General features: G+C 40.0%; 1 protein-coding gene across 1 annotated transcript in view; it reads left to right on the top strand.

The window, feature by feature from the left end:
• Positions 1-7850, top strand: part of ptprt (protein tyrosine phosphatase receptor type T) — a 336883-nt gene extending 329033 nt beyond the window's left edge. Inside the window, exons 32-35 of the mRNA XM_084543813.1 lie at positions 330-455; positions 1976-2139; positions 6240-6375; positions 7652-7850. Coding sequence (XP_084399939.1) covers positions 330-455; positions 1976-2139; positions 6240-6375; positions 7652-7705 — 480 coding nt within the window. The 3' untranslated portion in view covers positions 7706-7850. The remainder of the gene's footprint in view (positions 1-329; positions 456-1975; positions 2140-6239; positions 6376-7651) is intronic.
• Positions 7851-19705: the final 11855 nt, after the last annotated feature.

Raw genomic sequence — 19705 nt, 5'->3', positions numbered from 1 at the left:
AATGAAGTCTGGCAGGGACTATGTAAGCTGTATAATGGCTTCCCTTTGTGCCAGTTGAAGAGAAAGAGAAAGCGCAACACATATAATCAACATATGTAATCAACGCAATCTAGATTCAGTTTGCACATCTCCCTCATGCTGAATGTAAATCAGATGTGGATTATCATAGTCTTATTTGTGTGCAACATAGTGTGCTGTATGTCAGTTGTAGATGTTAAGTCTTTCTTCAGATCAATTTCTACACATTTGATATTACCTGTTAAAACTAATGAACTTTATCTTCCCTGACCCATTCGTTCTCTTGCCCTCTTTATCTCTGTTCTCTGTAGTTATGTATGCAGTACTGGCCAGAGAAAAGTTCGTGTTGCTACGGCCCCATTCAAGTGGAGTTCATATCAGCAGACATTGACGAAGACATCATCAACCGAATCTTCAGGATCTGCAACATGGCCAGGGTACTTAAAGTTTATGTTATTTGCATAGTGCTTTGCTGTTCTTCAATACCGGCAGCATATTAAAGGTGGAAATATTTGCAAATAAACAAAATTTCCTTCCCTGGCGATTCATAAAGATTTTTTTTTTAATCCTACCTGTGTTCTCATAGATCATGTGTGCACTGTGTGACTGGATTAAGTCCAGTGAATACGGCTGTCGAAACTTAGATAGAAAGGAGAGGGTAGCCATGCCTCACCTCAAACAGACGATAAAAGCCTGTGCTCTCCACTACAGAAAGGGGCTGGTCATCCAACGTAACAAACGCCGCATCCCTGTCTGTAATATTTTAGCTTCAACGCTGCCTCCAGGAAACTCTCCAACCACCACTAAAACAGAAGAAGAAGATGTTGTCAACAGTTGTCAATACGATATTGTAGAAAACCGATCATCACGAGTGATGTTGAGGAACAGTGATCTTAAATACTACTCCTCTTCTACCTCTGTTTCTTCCTCACTACTCCTCTCTTCTCACTTGTTCCCCTTCAACTCTTGTCTTTCCTTTTCTTTCCTTCCCTCTCGGCTCCTGTCGTCGCTCCCTTCTCATCCCAGTTTCTCACCCATCCATGACGTTACTACTCTCGTCTACATGCTCCAATAGCGCTTAGTGAACTCCCCAGTACCTTCTCTCGCTCACTCTCTCTCTTCCTCCCTCTCAAACACATCACTGGTCTAGTGTGAAATGGCTCATATCATCGTCATAACAGCACATCTCACACTGTGAGAGCAGCTCCAACCTAGCTGACTCTGTACCACCAACCACTAAGCCATCAAATGAGGAGGGAAACAGTGAAAGAGGGGAAGGAGAAAGAGATGAGTGTCAGAAATGGAAATATACAAATGAGAGGAAATAAAACAAGAGGGAAGAAAAAGTTTAAACTTAGAGTTCTTCTGTAAAGGTGATGGAGGAAGCAAGAAGGTAACAAGCAAAAAGACGATGGAAGGAGTATACAGAGAAGAGAGAGAAGAACAAAATAATACTGCTGGATCGGTTGGGTTGTGTGTGTAAATGTCAATGCGCATATTCATGTGTGGCAAACATAGCAGTAAATCAGTCTGACAGTGATGGCGGGTTTTGGTATTCTGTGTGGTGGATGCCAACCGCCGTGGGCCAGACGACTGAAAACACGCCATGAAATTGAATTGAACATTATGAGCTATCGTCTTTGCTGTCTCTATTGAAAAGACATTTTGTTCAAAAGCAAGAACTAATTAGAGCACAACAGCCTGCTAGCACATGAAAAGTGCTCTAGGTATCAGCTTAGCAGATATATTATAACCAGATGAGATGATTCTCCTCAGGCAACAAAGTGAGACCACAGATGAAATGACTGGCTTCTTCAACCTACAACGACTCTGTGTCTGCCGTTCTGTTCGTCCAGAATTGATCCAGAAATGTGTAATTTGTGCACGATGCTGACTGCCGTGACGACAGCGATGTCCAAAGTTGTGAGAATGCTAATCTTCACACCCCTCTCCTCAGCCTCAGGATGGTTACCGCCTGGTGCAGCACTTCCAGTTTATCGGCTGGCCGGCCTACAGGGACACGCCTCTCTCCAAGCGCTCCATCCTCCAGTTAGTCAGGAGGCTGGCTAAGTGGCAGGAGCAGTATGACGGAGGAGACGGGAGGACTGTGGTACACTGCCTGTAAGTGCACCGCACAGAGACACACACACCTGGAAACGTGATAAAGTAGTAGACTGGATCGACCACTGCTCCCTGCGATAACGGATCGACAGAAAACAGTAGAGAGACAAATGTACACTGAGAGAGAGGTTAAAGCTTTCGGGATACGCTTTCCAATGATTAAATATACTTGCTCTAAAAGAGTACCTTCATGCCAAAACAAATACAGAACCATACACACACACATCTTTAAGATAATGAAACTAACAAATGGTTATTTTAGAGTCTTCCATTCACGTTTGTGCTTTATTTTACCCCACTGATCTTATAGATAACTTATACTGAACATTCATCTCAAACTCTGAGGCCATATTAGTGCCAGAAATGTGACTTTAAAGTACTAACTGTAGTACTAGTTCATTTAACAGCTGGATCATAGTTATGAAGGAAACCCACATAGAGGGTATCCCAGCTAGATCAGCCATCTTTGTGCTGTCCTTGTTTGAAGCATAAAGGTTACCATTAGCATTATGCCGCATTGCTATCCAGCCTAAATAGTGGCAATTACATACACACACCCATGTGTGTTGGCACACGGCTACACCAATGCTGCTCCGCTCCATACGTCTCCTATCTAAGCGGAACAAATGGAGCTGATAATGAGGGAGGGAAACAGAAGCTGTAAAATCTATAGAAGAGAGATGACATGGAACTTCAGGAATAACATTACACACCAACACACACACACACCCCAAACATTGCCTCAAGCACATCACTGGTGCTCATCCAATCAGGTTCCTCTGTCACAACTCATTGGACCAATCAGAAATGGCATCGATTCTTTTTTTTTTTTGTCTTTACTAGCTGCTGTTGGGTTTCCTTTTGTTTTTCAGTGTTTTCTATCTCTTTCCAAGAAAGAGTGAAGGAGATTCAATTAATATCTTAATTGATTCTAATTTCTTTTTTTTTCTTTTTTTTACGCGGGAAGATATCAGTCACTTTGAGTTCAGAAATAGGCATTTATTAATATATATATATATATGTAAATATATCTAGCAGTAAATCACGGAATGTTTTCATTAAATCAAGTTTTCAGATCCAAGGCCTAAAAGAAAGTGAATATAAAAGCAGGAGATTCTGTGCTTCTTGGTAAAAATAATTTGACTGGTGGATCTTAACACTAACGTAAATTATTGACACTAACACAGAGAATCAGTATTTAAAACCTGGCGTCCCTTGACCTGCAGTTCAAATCACTCTTTCTCACATAGCTATTGACTTCAGGTGCTAAACTCCATCCATCTCTTCAAATTAATTAAATCCCAACTTACTTCTATTTTGAAAATTCTTATCAGTAGATTTGTTACTTTACAGGAATTTGAAGGGCAAATACTTAGTTGTGCCACTCAACTCCAGTAAACGTGAGTGACAGGGAAGTAACCTTTCTCTGCTTCTGGCTAAAGAGAGCTACACTGGCTAATCAACCCTGGCTATTGATTTCACAGAGTCAGTAATACCAGCGATAAGGAGAAACATGATGGTTCTATCAGCAGCTGGTGAAAATGGATTATTTCTCCTCTCTTCTCTTGTCCGGGAGGTTGAAGTCTGATGGGTCTTTAATGCCGAGCACATGTCTCATTTTCAGCAATCCACACTGGGAGAAGCTTTTAGAAAATAGCAAGGAGCGGCACACTTAACACAGCGGCCTGTGCTCTATTTGTCTCAAGTTACGCAGATGTATGTTTTAGATTAAGTGAAGTAAGAGAGATATGGTGCTGTCACATTCTTAAACTAAAATATTCACAGCATGTAGCTGTTCTTATCTGCTTTTAAGTACATTACAAAGTATCTGAATCACATAAAATATATCCACAAATTTCTCTCCCTGAAAGTTCTGAATGAACTGCTTGTTTTTCCACATAGCAATTTCTTGATTTGCCTCCCCTAATGGTGCACCGATCGTCCTTTGGAATCCTAAAAAAATCCAGTTTGTTGCAACTTGTATCTTATTTTTATATGTTTGGAGGCTCCTGCGAGGTCAGATAACATTGTACACAGATGCTGTAACCTGTGAACAAACAAACAGGTGGATTATCTAAAGCATTTTGGGATTATTATCATGCAATAATTTGCATATATTGTAATGCATTTTGCATTACAAGTTTTGAAAGCTTCTCAGTGTTCCAAAGGTCTGAACATTTTTTAATTACAAATTTCAAATTGAGATTTAATTTCGTTCAGATTTTGTTTCCCCATGACTGCAGCACTCCTTCACAGTGTTTCTACAAAACTAATTTCAGTATTTATAAAAAAGCCTTGAGTTTGAAAGAGCGTAACGTTTAAAAAAAAAAAAAAAAGAAAAAAAACGTCAATGCATTCTGTTAGGTTTCCACATGTTTTACATCGTTCTTTCAGATTTGTTTTAGGAAAACTCCGCAGCTGATGGACAGAAGTATTCTTTCAGCATATTCACACTACCACGCTGTAAGGGTTATTTTGCTGTAACTTTTAAGAAAAGCCAGCAAATGAACTCTCCTGTAGTTTTAATTAAATTCTTGTAGCAGCCTCTTCTAGTGGCACTTTGTTCGACACTTGCCTGCACATAGAGAGGACCATATACTTCCACACATCATCTCGTTCTTTTCTTTACAAACTGTGAAAGTTGCCTTGACCCTCAGAACCACTTGAGACTCGACCTGTCTGATTTTATTGGTTATGCTGCTGGTTGCTCTTCAGTAATTAGGTTCATATTATTAATACATTTTGGCTCTGAGGTGTATTTGACAGCTCTGATGTAAAATGCATTTTACAGGGTTTTTTTCCACCTCCCGTAGCCAGAAATTAGTTTTTGACATGTCTGAAAAAATAAAAATAAAAAAATGAAACTAACATGAAGTCAGGAAAGAAGTGCACAAGGAATATCTTTGAATTTTAAATGTTACTTTCAAATATTTATATCCAAACTCAGTGCAACGAGGACCTGAGGTGCCGTGTATCATTTCTAAAACAGGTTTACGCGTGGAACAAAACCTAAAAATGACTAATTCGCTTGATAGAGGTATTGCTGGGTTTTCAGTGGTTTAGAGCAAAAACAGCTCAGGTCAGTTTTTATTCATTTTTAATACTTATTTTAAGCTCATTTAGACATTTTGAAAGCATTGCACTGTATACCTTCAAAAAGAAAGTTGATCTAACTTTCTAAGCTATCGTCACTGGACAACAAATTGCTAATGCACAGTAGGTAGGCAGTGGAGTTTTTTTTTGATGCCTGCCACTCCACCTCTCCGTACCTGAATGTTTTATTCAGCCTGAATACTGAAGGAATTCAGCTGGAACCAGGTGAGATGGGAAAGTCTGGAGCTGTTTTCATGCTGGGTGGTCTGACTGCTGACTGGCAGAGCACTGACTGGTGATTGGGGCACATGCTCAGTAAACACCTGACACATACACACGAGTGTGTTGCTGAACCTTTACCTTCAATGACGTGCAATCTGCATAAAGTCTTCAAAAAAATTATTTGAGTAAATGTACGTCTTAGATCCATTAGTACAGCTCTTTTTTTCTTTTTTTTTCCCCCAAGCAGTGGCAGGTTTCTTTGTACTGCAAGTTCATTCTGTCACTTCCTGTCACTTCCTGGTTTTAATTCATATTAATATCCTCTAAAAACAATAATTTAATTAGTTTATAACTGACACACTGCAACAGCTGCACAAACTAATTTTGATCACTAAACTTAAAGACCAGTAAACCTAACCTAACCTTTTTCCTTTATACACACGGGGCTACTCTTTAAATCCCACAACAAACAAGCAGATTGCGATTGATGAGCCATTTTTAACATTGCTTAAGCTCTGACACACAATCAACCTCAACCACAGCTGCTGCAACAAAGCAGAGACAAAAGAAAAACCAGAATGCTACATTTCTAAATGGACTTTGAAAAAAAAAAAATAAATCAGGGAGATAAAGGGGGGAAAGGCAAAGTTCCTGCTGCTCTGAAATGTTTTGCGTCATCTCTCTAAATATTCTCCTCTTCTGTTTTCGTTCTATTAGTATAATGAGTATGATTATCTGTCCACCCTTCCTTCCAACTCTTCCCCCTCCTTCCTCCTCCTCTGCAGTACGGGTGGAGGGCGTTCGGGAACGTTCTGTGCCATCTGCAGCATCAATGAGATGATCCAGCAGCAGAACATCGTGGATGTTTTCCACACCGTCAAAACACTGAGAAACAACAAGACTAATATGGTCGAGACTATGGTGAGGCTTCACAACACACACATAAACGATGATGAAACAGTTTGTAGGTGTTTGTGGCGCTGGAGGGAAACTCTTTAAGAGTCTTGGCAATTTAACCAGAAATTCAACCAAACAGTTAGCTTGAAATCAAATTCCAAAATCTCCCTGCTGTAATGAACACAGCCACATGACAGCCGGCATATTTCACCGTACCTGTGTAAATTAGGGGTGAGTTTGTCGACTTCACTGCTGTGCCATGAAGCTTTAAGCATCATGTTGACTGGTCACTGATCACATGACAGTCACAACGTGGTTGCCTCAGAGAACACAGGTGAGGAGACCGGTGGGTCATTGCAGCAAAGTAGCAGGGGTTCATCGGTTCAGTGTGTGGAAATACTTCTGATCATCTGAAAAGGCATCCGCTGTGTAGAGTACTATTAAATGCTATTGATGGTGTTGAGTTGCAATGGGGCTTAGAAATACAGAACTGGTTCTGTTCTAAGTCACAGTATTCTACGAGTTTCTGTTTCCAATCACAATATATTAGGACCTGAAGCACAGGCTGCAACATAATCAGTGGACACATCTTGTTTAAAAGGGAAAAATAAAAATAAATAAAGATATGAGAATAAAAAAAGATTTTACTTACCATATGCTCATTGTCTGCACCTGTGCAATATCCAAAACTAGCTCATGTAAGTATGTAAATGATTATTATTGCATCTGGACTACTGTGATACTGTGGTATTTACAGTTATCAGAGGATGGTTACAGTCAGTTCAAATGCAAATGAGCAGAAATGTGGGTTGCTTCCCAAAAGCTGCACCCTGGTCTCATACTTCCAGATTGGGCTTGGTTCTAGACGTAGAACTTTTCTTGCGGAAAATCACAATGTGTGAGACAGCTGATGCGGTTCTCTCTGTGACTGCGCACATGCAGTTACTCCCATACTGTGGTAGATTTGTATTCACACAAACACACACACACACGGGTAGCAGCTGCCGCCAACCCGTTTCTCATCTCTTTCATATAGATGTTACTCACACCGATAGACTGCAGCACACCTGCTGACATAAAACACACACAGACACATACCAACACACTCACTGATACACCCACACACTCAAGGTATGTCTAAATGGATTAAGCTCGTCAATGCCTTTTAACATTTATCAGAGCCTTACTGCTTTAGATAGATAAATAGATTGCTTAGACTTATATAGATAAAGGTATGTATTTAAATTACTGGCAGTGCTTAATAAAAAACTAATTTCGGCCTGCTTTTCTTTCCCTACAGGAGCAGTACAAGTTCTGCTACGAAGTGGCTCTGGAGGCGCTCAGCTCCTTCTGATCGGCCGTGAACTGAAGACCTCCCTATTCTGATTTGCCATTGACGCTGCCTGTCATTCTCAACGCAACACTGGGACACACACAAAGTGCGAAACTGCCGCCTTGTGTCGACCAGAATCCTACCTGTGAGCATGTGTGCCTGGGTGTGTGTGTGTGTGTTTGAGAGTGTGTGCACGTGGTTTTGTGTGAATAAGAGAGGGCATGCTTGCATATTTGAGTGTGTGTATCTATACGTGTGCCTGTGAAAACACACACACACACACACAACCTGTACAGAAGAGGGGGGCGGGGCGGGGGGGGGGGAGCAACAAACCTACACACTGGTGATTTTCATGTGTGTGTGTTTGCTTCAGCACCACTGGGGACTTTACATGCTTGTACAAAGAAAAAAAAAGAAGAAAAAAATGATATGTTTAAAAAAAATAAAATAAAAAATACAGCTAAATCAGATGTTTAAAAGAAGCGCCACTTTTTCCTTCTCTATCTCTCTGTCCTCTCTGCTGGGCTGTGATGTGACTACTGTACAGTATTTCCTTTTTAGATATATTCTACGCCTTGAATGTTGTCTCCCTCTGAAGGCTGGATGCACACTGGAAGATTTTTGTTTGGTAACTCTCAAATGTTGTTGACCATGATCCAAAGCAAAGAAACACTTGTTAGCATTTCTGACATTCTTCTCTGAAATCAATTTCTTTGCAGCCAGTGCCTCGTGTCCAAGTCAATGTTAGATGTTAATGCTACTTGTAATTCAGTAATTGGCTAGAAAAACATCTCAGCGTGGTTTCTGTTTCGTCGTACTACATCACTGCAACAAACAGTTTTGCTTTTACTGGGGGCCATTATAAGAAGTAATACAAGAGACGGAAGCATTACACAAGCTATCCTAAGTGGAGTCATTGGGGAGAATACACACACAAAAGAAAGAACATTTCCCTCCTTTTAGGCTTCAGTGCTGTCGTCTCTGCTCCAGAATTTATTTTACCAAAACTGTAAGGCAAAAAAAGTTTCATAAATGTTTTATTTGTGGCTTAATGAAAAGTCCAAATCTTCCAGTTTGCATCCACCCTTGCTGTAAATAAGATAAGACAACCACAGTCAAACAAACAAACAGACAAACATCATGCACCAGACACATTACAAAGCAAACACTCTACAACGCTGTGTCATTTTCAGTGATTATAGTTTGGAACAGTCTTGCATTACCCTTTTACAAAATATCCGTTTAAGCAAGAAAATGAAGACACATAGTTTATATATTGGACATTCGGAGTCTTTTCGGACTGAACAATGCTTTGGGTACAGGAAATGTAACAACCAGCTATCTCTGTAATGTGACGTGACCTCTACTCAAATACGCATTTGCTTCTAAGGTGTCATTGCAGATACAAGAAAAATTCTAAAGTTATTTCCAGAATTATAAAGAGTGGAACGTTGTACATGGGGGAAACATGGTACACGACAAATCTTTAAAATTCAATTGGTTCAGCCCACTGAGATCAAAAGGGTTGACATGGTCAAGTGTCCTTTGATAAGCCCTGCTATGTTTCATGGAAAAAGAAGCTTGGGGATTACGCCTGTCTCCCCAGCCTGCCATCTGTCATTAAACTGACAACACAAAGACAAAGAGACGGGTCACATTTACTTTCCCTCTGCAAACAAAGCCTCGGTTTTGCTTTCCGCCAAGCCTGCAGAGGTGTGTGGGTTTAAAAATTCACCCCCTATTGTAATAGGAAATGATTTCAGTTGGTGATTGACCCCCGGTTGAGAGTCGGTCCACGCGGCTGACGGTTCAAATCCCTCTGCAGCTCAAAGGTTCTGCGGGAGTAGGTGTTAATGAGAATTATACACGTGATGCCGACCTCAGCTCCCCATTATCCCTGTCTCATCAGACGCTCTGTCTTTCTCTGTTGTCCCATTTAAAAGATGAGCGAGGAGACTAAACCAAAAGCTCATGATTATGTTTGAGCAGCCTCTGAACTGTGCCGAGTCAAAAGACCTGTGACAGTATTTACGGATTTGTTTTCACCTGTGGGGACTAAAACACTGTCGCACTGATTAAAGACCAGATGAAGGGCTTAACTTTCAGACTGATCTGTTAGAGGTATCACCGAAACTTGGGAACAGAGCTAATTTGACATCAAAGAGCTTAAAAATAAATAATTATTGGGTCTACTTTTTCATCAGCCATCGGTTCATACCAGCATGTGTTAGTATTTTGAGGCTATGTATTACACAGTGTTGATCTGACCAAGGTACAGGTCAATTTCTGGTGAACATTTGTTAGTTATGTTTTAGTGCTCATGGGAAGAACCGACGTACTTGTGGTAAAATGTTGTGGCAAACCGTTCAGTCTGTGCTTACGTTTCAATTTTTGCTGGAGTCCAGTCAGGCTCTTTAATGGACCTATCGAGACAAAGACAGTATTGAAGACGATGTGAATGCCGGGAATCTTTATTCCTTTTCATTTTCGCGAAGGCTTTTATTTTATCTGCTTGGTTCATGGCCCTTCATCTGTATTATATTTCGTTTACGTTCTTTCTTTTTTGGGGGGAATTTTTGTCCTGAATTTGTACATTTATTTTGTATAATTATTATTCTGATGATTATTTGTCTAGCAAAGTGCTGTTTAGATCTGGTGACGCCATTTCCATTGATTGTTTAGTTGTTTGAAATGTGGTTAACATGAAATAAAGGGACCAAAATGTTGAATGCGATCTCGTCTCTCTTTTTTACAGCTATATTTCTGATGTTATGAATAGATTTGTTTTTTTTCATTTAAAGGACAGCTAATGTTGCAAAACAGATCATAATTAATTAGTTCTAGTTGTGAGGATGCTGAGATAAAGCATGCTCTTATCGAATAGCGAATTTAAAATCCAAAAGTGAGGGAACCTGATTCATGAGGTCATCTTCCGAAAATTCATTTCAGTGTTTTTTTTTTTTTTTTAATTACATAATTAATTAATTTATTTTTCTTTCTTATTTTTGTACTGTCTGTTTGTGCTATTGTTTCATGTAATATATGTTTGTATCTATGTTTTTCTGTGTTACTTGTGTATTCAGGCCCCCTTCGAAAATGAGATGCTACATCTCAAGGGGCTATCCCTCAATAAATTCAAATTCAAAATTTTCTTCTTCTTGCATTCCAAATAAGAGTGTATTATTTTACCAGTGTCACAGGATGTAGGATATTAAAGATCCCACTTTCAAGCAGTTCTTTGTAGAGTCAGGCTCCAGTGATATGGTATAGATGTAATGCTGCACAAAATCCATTATCTTCAACCAGTTTGTGATCTGGTTCTGGGTTTGTACTTGCTTCTCGGCAACGGAGTCAATATGTAAGTCAGTCCTGAAATACAACAGAAGCACTACTGCAATGTACACATCCGTTAGCATCTGCTAACACTAGCTGAGGAACGGCAATACTGTCACCAAACGCCCCATTATAACAGAGAGAAGGAGGCTGCAAATCAACGATTTGTTGGTGAATTTCATTGTCAAAGTTATTAGACCTTTAGCTGCAGCACATGGAGAAGGCTTCAGAGAAATACTGCATTTTTTGAAGCCGGCTACACTATCCCATCTTCCAACACGCTGTGGAGTACTATTAAATGCTATTGATGGTGCTGAGCTGCAGCCTGTTTTTATACAGACTATACATATCTGCAGCACACAGTATGTAGCACATGAGCTATATGTATTCAGGTCAAGAATATAGATTTCATTGTTGCAAAGCATTACTTTCTACTGTATTCTTATTGGTGACGTCATCAGGGACTACTCGTTGTCAACATGACTCTCATCACATAACAGTGGACTTTAAAAAGTCTGAACTCATGCAACCACTAGGGAATATAATCTACATTCTTCAACGATTTGAGAAAATCCCTGCATGGACCAAAAAGAAACAAAACATAAATTCAAGCAATTGATCCTATTTGTCTTAAGTAAAAACTGACACAGACAGAATGAGATACAAAAACACAACACAACAAAAATGATTAAATGTCACCAACGTTATTCTAGTTAACCAGAATCTAATCTCGCGGCCTCCACCTTTTGTTTGTCTCCTACAAGCTCCCCTTTTTGATCCCTGAACGCAAGAGAAGAATAAAAAATGGCACCACAGGTCTTTACTGGCTGATTTTTTCCCACTTTCTAATCAATCAGAGTCAGTGATGAACGCAGCTCCAAGCCAACGGCCTCATCCTTTATTTAGCTGGTTGATTCCCAAGGAGCTCATAAATATGCATGAGCCTGCGATTAGCATAGGCACCAAGGACAGGGCCTGTACCTTGGCATTATGACGATCAATCAGGAACACTAAGGGGCTCCTCAGAGGGAAGCTGTCTGTCAGCTTGGCTTTGGGCTGAGCTGATGCACGCACACACCTACATCAAAAAAAAAAAAAAAAAAAAAAAAAAAAAGGTACACTCAAAGCCTACATAACACACACGCACGTCTGGAAAAATAATGCATCTACACACAGGCTGACAGAAATCACACAAAGCGTACATGTACACACCTAACACACCAAAAGGTTCAGACAAAGCATGAAGGCCACACACAATATCTAGAAAAACACAAATACAAAGCCAGTGTCAATGTCTGTCATTTACCTGATAATCTTTACTTACTTTCACCTTCCGATTCCTCTTTTCTTTTTTTTTTTTTGTTTTATTTCCAGACATGACTTTGTAATGAGTTTGGAAATTGGCCCATTTCATTTGCTCTAGCTGAAATGTCATTATCAGGGGGAAGAAGGAGGGGCTCACGGTGCCACAGTAATATATATACTGTATATATATTTCCACTTTAACAGAATTATTAATAATTTTTTTCCAGAGAACAAGGTTTAGTGTCTGCTGCCCCAGACCCCATTTGTCTCGGTGTGCAGCATTTAGACTGTGGCCAACACTGTTATCCAACCGTCATACATTTATTCTGCACCTGTGCTGCATCCACTGATGGCTGCTGTAAAGTTCCCCTTTAGGATGTTAACGTGCTTTAATGATTTCTTGTGCAACAATAACCCAGTGTTAAATGCTACTGTCATTATTCATTCAAATGTACATTTCCTTTCCAGCCATTAACAGTCAGACGACACAAAGTTTGAAGCTCTTTTGAGTGAAGTTTTTAATTATTAAACGTCGATGGATTACCCTTTTCCTGTGTCAAAGAGTAATGGAAGCCCTGGCATTCAAGGAGTCACTGTTACATGTGTATTTTATAATTTTATAATGGCAGTCTGTGTTTGAAAGAGTACCAAGGGCAAAGGAGAGAGAATGTATCCTACATTTTTCAAACAGCTTAAGTCCAAAGTCAACAGGATGCGATGACAGTGATGGCTGCTAGTTTGTGAAGCGGTTGGACCGTTCCCAGCAGAAAGGTTTAAACAGGGCTGTGACACAACATGCCACCGGTCAGCTGATCGTTATTCATCCATGACCCTAATTTTTGTGGTGTGTCCTGCACTGATGTCACTAGGGGTTGCATGACTTCACATTTTCAAATTCTTGACCTGTATACATATGCTGAGAACAGACAGCTCATGTGCTACATACTGTGTGCTGCAGATATGTATAGCCTGTATAAAAACAGGCTGCAGCTCAGCACCATCAATAGCATTTAATAGTACTCCACAGTGTGCTGGAAGATGGGATAGTGTGGCTGGCTTCAATGCAATGACCCACTGGGCTCCTCACCTGTCTTCTTGAGGGCGTCCATGTTGTTTTTGTCACGTAATCAGTGAGTAGTCGAAATGATGCTTGTACTGTCACGGCACAGCAGTGAAGCTGACAAACTTACTCGGCAACTTGTCTGTACAACCTCGAGTTGTCACTAGTCTAACCTGTGACGGAAGCTTTCCAGCAGTCATCACGTTTAATCAGCTGTGAAGTACGTCAGTGAGAGCTCGATTTTGTTAGCAAGCAAACGACAATAAGATCAAGAAGGTGCTCATAGAAGGCTCTTCTCGTTTTCCATCTTCATCTCATATGACCATTGACTGGTTTCAGTTGGCTTTCTAATACACATAACTTTTACAGTATATACCGTTTCTATTCTACACAATCAGCCACAACATTAAAACCACTGACAGGAGAAGTAAATAACACTTTTGACAATACAATGTTCTGCTGGGAAACTTTTGGACCTGGCATTCATGTAGATGTTACTTAGACATGTACCACCCACCTAGACCAGACCAGGCACCCCCACCCCATAGCAATGACACTCCTTGATGGCAGCAGCCATCCCCAGCAGGATGCAGCCTGACACAGTCACACACACAAAAACGGTTTAAGAACAACTCAAAAATACATGAAGAACAGCACAAGGTGTTGACCTGGCCTCCAAATTCACTACATCCCAAACTTATCAAGTATCTGTGGGATGACCCACAGAGGCCCCTCCCCTCAGATCCAAAGGCCCCCACTAACAATATTCTGTTGCCAGACACCACAGGACACCCTCAGAAAGTCCATGTCCATTCTCTGATGACTCAGAACTGTTTTGGAGGCACTAGAGAGAGAGATCTTAATTTCTATTGTTATATCTTTTTGACCTTTTCTGTGTGACACATGTGTTACTGGGAAAGATGTAAAAACAATCACCTCCAAAAAAAGCTGTGACCTCAACAGACACAGTCAGCTCATTAACTTTTCGTGCCCAGCCAGTGTTCCTTTGTCTCTTCTAGCGAGGGAAGCTAACAAGATGCTAAGCCATGCATGACCCAGCTTGCAATCCATCAGCTCCGCTCTCATTCATTCCTGCCGGGTTTCTGTGGAAATGAAGACGTATGGGGAATCTCACCTATAGTGCAAAACAATATGGAGAAGCTCAGAGATTTCCACAGTAACATTACAAACCTGAAAAACTTCGGTTATTTTCCCCGTAGTCTTTATAGTGGGCTATTTTTACAACATGGTCTCTAAAAGGAGTTTGTCCCTTAAGTGAAAAGTCACATGGAACACTTCCAGTTTTAGTTTTCAGTCCAGTTCTGTGAATTCATTTGAAACTTGTAGTCACTGAAGGTTTAATTGAAATGGTGTGTATTTTGTGAGAAATAGTTCATTGCTTGTCTCCCAGATGACTCAGTCAGTTCACTGTAAGACATTTGTTTAAGTTCCAGTCTTGCCCTTGGATGCAACCCTGCGGGTTATAAATAGACTGCATAAAAGCAGGTATCAGACAGGCACAAAGTGTAATAAAGTAGGGCAGGTATGCTATTATTTAGGGAGAATACTATTTTACCTCCTCACCTGCTGCTTAAATTTAAAGCGTTTGGATCCATTTATACTGTCTGCTACAGGTAGCATTTGTCATTTTCATACATCATTTTTTTAAAGTTATTTTTATGGATTTTTAAACCATAATGCAGTAGCCGTAAATGAAAAAAATAAATAAATGAAAGCTAAGTAATTACATTCCTTGTAGCCCAAATGAACTGAAGCGGTGTCCTCTACTGATTCTGAAAACTGAAGAAATGCTGGTTTTCATTTAGTTTTTATTTTCATTGTATGAAAGTATGAAACACTGAATACATAACCAGAGTTAAACCTGAGTTCATTTTAAGGAACTGAACCAGATGTTGAGATATTTGAAATGGCAATCTTTGAAATAACATTTCAGCTGTTGATTTGGGGTCACAAATAGTTACAGGTGGTAACAGCGGGTTCAGTTTAATACTGGAGGTCACGGAGGCCATCACAAGTGACTACACAGTTTTAAAGCAGCACTAAAGAAGTTTTCCTCTTCGGTCCCCCTACTGGTTGGAAGTGTAATTGTCCATTACTTCCGTCGTAAATAAGTAAGCCTACTGCATCCTACTGTCGCAGGCACGTTATTTGTTTATGCAGAACCGGCTTTGGAAACAATCAACGATATCGAAGGATGTCCAGTGACAAGGTAGAGTATGTTGCATGATTTTACGAAAGTAGGATGTATTGCAACATTAGAATGAAGTAAAACAAAATAATGACATTGCTTGCTATTTTTATTTCTGTGTGAAACTGTAAATTTGAAACGGCAGATTAGCAATAGCCAGATAGGTTTACATAAGGATGAAAAATAAAGAAACGTATTGCCTAACAGTTTAGCATGTAATAGCCATTTGCATTGTCTGTGAAAATCTTGTGAATGTTGTTGAAAAAAGTTTCAGAGACCGTTGTGAACTAAGAATCAACAACTTTGGGAACGATCAAACATTTGGGGTTATTTTGGCAGTTATTGTCTTAGCTTGCAGTGATAGTTACAGCGATATTTAGCTTAGCGATAGTTACATACAATAGCGAACACCTTAGCTAACATGAGCCATAGCGATAGTTACATATATATTAGCACAATAGCTAACGCCTTAGCTAAGATGAGCCGATAAAATAATTGACAATGTATTGTACACCGATGCACACTGTTTGAAAAAAATATTACCGGTATTACTTACAAGTCCAGCAGCAGCAGAGCCAAGTCGGCATCGAGTATGAGCCGGTCCGATATTCACTCTCGTTTTAGCTCTTTCTTTATCATGCTCTCGTTTTCTTTTCTTCGCCTCATCGGACAATACACTCCTCCTTTTCTTTGCAGGCTCTGTCATGAAGCTGGTATCTTCCACACACCTGCTGAGTGTTCTCTCACTGATCTGATTCACTCTCTCACTGATTTGAGCCTCAACCTACCGGATTTTGTAGCCGCGTTGCCGTAAAGCAGGTCAAATTTGTAGTCTTTTTAGAACTACAAAAACGCTACCCGACGAAGCAAAGTTACATAGTGCGGTTACAGCCAATAGAGGGCCGCAAAGCGAATACAGAATTGGCTTTCACCCAGTTTTGAGGTGATAAATCACTGAAACTATTTTTGAAACATTATTTTAAGGTACTAAAAACTCTTTAGTGTTGCTTTAATGAAGAAGTCGGTACATAATTGGCAAATTTTTCATTATTATTTCATGATTCATTTTTATAAGTTTAGGTTGCACACAGGTTTGAGAAGTCTGTAAACGCCTGCAGCTCTTCACTTAACAGCTCACCCTGGCTCGTCCTTTTTAAAAGACTTATTTTAAATTGATCTGCTGTCTAAAAATGACAAAAATGGGTGTAGGGTCCCAACTCAACAACATATATATTAATATAGATATAGACAAATATTTGACTTAAAAACCATGTAAGCTGCTGACACAACTACATCAGGTGAACTAAAATAAACTGTATTTAGCAAAGCTTTGATGTATTCAATTTGCAGAACAATAATAAAATAAGAACTAAACAGAGGTCAGTAACAGTGAAATGAAAGGATTTTACTATTAATTCCAAGCTTGAGACACCTATGCTCCACTCTGAACTATACTGAAGGACATTGTACCTAATTGGACGTAATGAAGTTAAAGTGGAGTCAGTGTTTCTGCTGAGTCGCTTCTAAAAATCACCACAGGCCGTTTGAAACAGTGGGGAGGTGAGGACAGCTCTAGAGGGGAAGGAGAGCGGGTTAAGGAATGGAGAGAAAAAAAACGTGCAAGAGATAAAGCTGAAGACAGCACAAATGCTACACGAGTAAATATTATTCAACAGCATTACATATATTCAGTGTTTACTATGCAGAGATGATGTTGGTTAATGATGCACTAAAGCCTCGTCCACATGTAAAGCAGTTTGCCCATCGCTCTGCAGCTGACAGTTTGCTCTTGGACGTTCCAGACTTAGGTAATCCTCTTGTATGTATCCCATATGAAATGTTTCCAGAGTAACTAGCAGAACCTAATAACTATTCTCTTTTCTCTTTGAAAAGAAATTATTATTGCAACCACTCCATCTCGGTTCACCCAAGCGTCTGGACCAGTGGTGTCCAATCTACGGCCTGCGGGCCAAATGCGAATTCCACAGACATCACACAGCTTTTTACCTGGAAGTTGAGAGTAAATAACTTTGTGGCTCTTTCGTGTGCTTTGTTTCTACTTGACGCCCACTTTGTCTTTGTGCTGCCTGCAGCCGTCCAACACTACAGTGAGCTTGTTAACAGAAAAACAGTAATTAAAAGGCAGACTCGCTGCCTGATGTTCTGACTCCACACACGACACTGGATCTGGAAATGAAAGAACACTGAGGCTGGTCTGGTCAAGTGTTGCCCTTCTCTCTCCCCTCCAGGATGGCAATTAATTAACACACAGATAGTCAAAAGGAACGGCAGGATATTATTTGCATGTAGTTCGTGCAGAAGTGTTAGAAGGCAGTGAAAATGTCAACTTATTGTGTAAAAAGAGAAGGAATGGTTTTGTCTCTTCAGCTACGAAACATTGCATGCAGTAATTCTGTGTATAATTCCCAATAAAAACAAAATAAACCTCTCTGTTGTTTCGTAAATTTCAGGTATAACTTGTTAGAGACATTGGGTTATATATTTGTCATATATTGAACATACATTATACATTACATTGAACTGTCAGAAACATGGTCTCTGTAAAAAGTCATATTCTTATTGTCCTTCAGACATAAATATTGTTTTTTCTACATAAATCTGTGCATTATGATCATACTCGACGAGCTGGATCCAATCCAAAATACCTTTTATAAAGATGGATGACCCTTCCTTGACGTCAACATGTCGTTGAAGCTTAATGATACAGACCTCACCGCTCGTCACTGCTTCAAACCGGCGTGCTGGTGCGTCAGCAATGTTCTGCAATTTCGCCTCTTCGACACCAGGCACCATCGGCACCATCAGCTGTGGTGAGTTTCACTCTGCAATTCACACAATGGTGGCTGAAGCTCAGCAGCTCATGTTGGAGTGGAAGTTAATAAATGTGGATCAGCAGTTACTTTCAGTGAAATCACTGCAGCCCAGAACATAGAGAATGGTTGTGGGTCATTTGTAGAAGGCTCCGGAGTGTCCGGAGCATGGCTATAAATGAAGCTTTACCAGGTAAACTAGTTCCATGACATTATTTTCAATAAAATGTGACAGAATTATGGGGGTTACAGCCATAAAAGTCTTACAGTTTTATTTATACCAGACAGTAAACACGACAATAGTAGCTATAATAGTAAAGCTAAACAACTTATTTTGCTTCCTCCATGTTTCTGTCTTGCCTGGAAACTCATTTTGGTTGTTGTGAGTGAGAGTAATAGCTACCTGCAGGATTAGGACTATCATGAACAAGAAACATAGCCCATTATCTACAAAACATTTAAGACCATCACTGTCTCCACAAGCTCAGATAAACTTAACTGACTTCAATCCAAAGTAAGTGATGCGTGACTGTGGGTGTTTCTGACTCTGAGGCTCTCAGAAACTCAGCACGGGTCACAGAATTAGATAAAGTAAATACGGTAATCTACTAATTGAGTTATAGGGAAACTGCTGGTGTGTTGAATAGTAGTTATACTATTAGTTTCAGTGTAATCAGCCAAATGGTCTCCACTCTGTAGTTATCTGCATTGTTAGAGGCTCACAGCAGTGATGATTATTATTCAGGCAAACTGTCTGAAAATGGGGCTCCTTGACAGGGCTCGGGCCGGGTTCATTGACTCCTATTAAGCAGCTCAGTATCAGAGAGCACATGCAGCCAGACTTATTCAGTGTCAAGGAACTGGAAGTGAAGCTTTTGTGTGGTGGAGATGTGTGCGACTGACTCCAACATTAATTTCAGAGTGCTTACTTAGGCTTGCCAAGCTTAACGGAACATATTAGCCTATGGACGAATCCCTCAGTGGTAATTGTGGTTTAGAAAGATGGTGTGTGTGTGTCTGTATGTAAGTAGTGGAGGTTAAGAGACGAAGAAGAAAGAGAACAAAAAAAATAATAGATGACGACAGGCTGAATTAAAGAAATTGAGAAGGACAAAATAAGTTCAGGAGATTAGCAGCTGTCGGGTGTAAATTATAATACAGTCTGATTACGCAACTGAAATAGAGTGTCAGTTTGACCTCACTGATCACAGCTACCACAAAAGGCAGATTCTTCCAGCAGTCAAAAACTTTGAAAAGTTTTCATTTTTCAGTGGCATTTTTTT

Source organism: Chelon labrosus (assembly GCF_963514085.1).
Source record: "Chelon labrosus genome assembly, chromosome: 4".
NCBI lineage: Eukaryota > Metazoa > Chordata > Actinopteri > Mugiliformes > Mugilidae > Chelon > Chelon labrosus.
The sequence above is the reverse complement of the archived record's forward strand: the minus strand, read 5'-3'. Positions and strand labels throughout refer to the sequence as shown.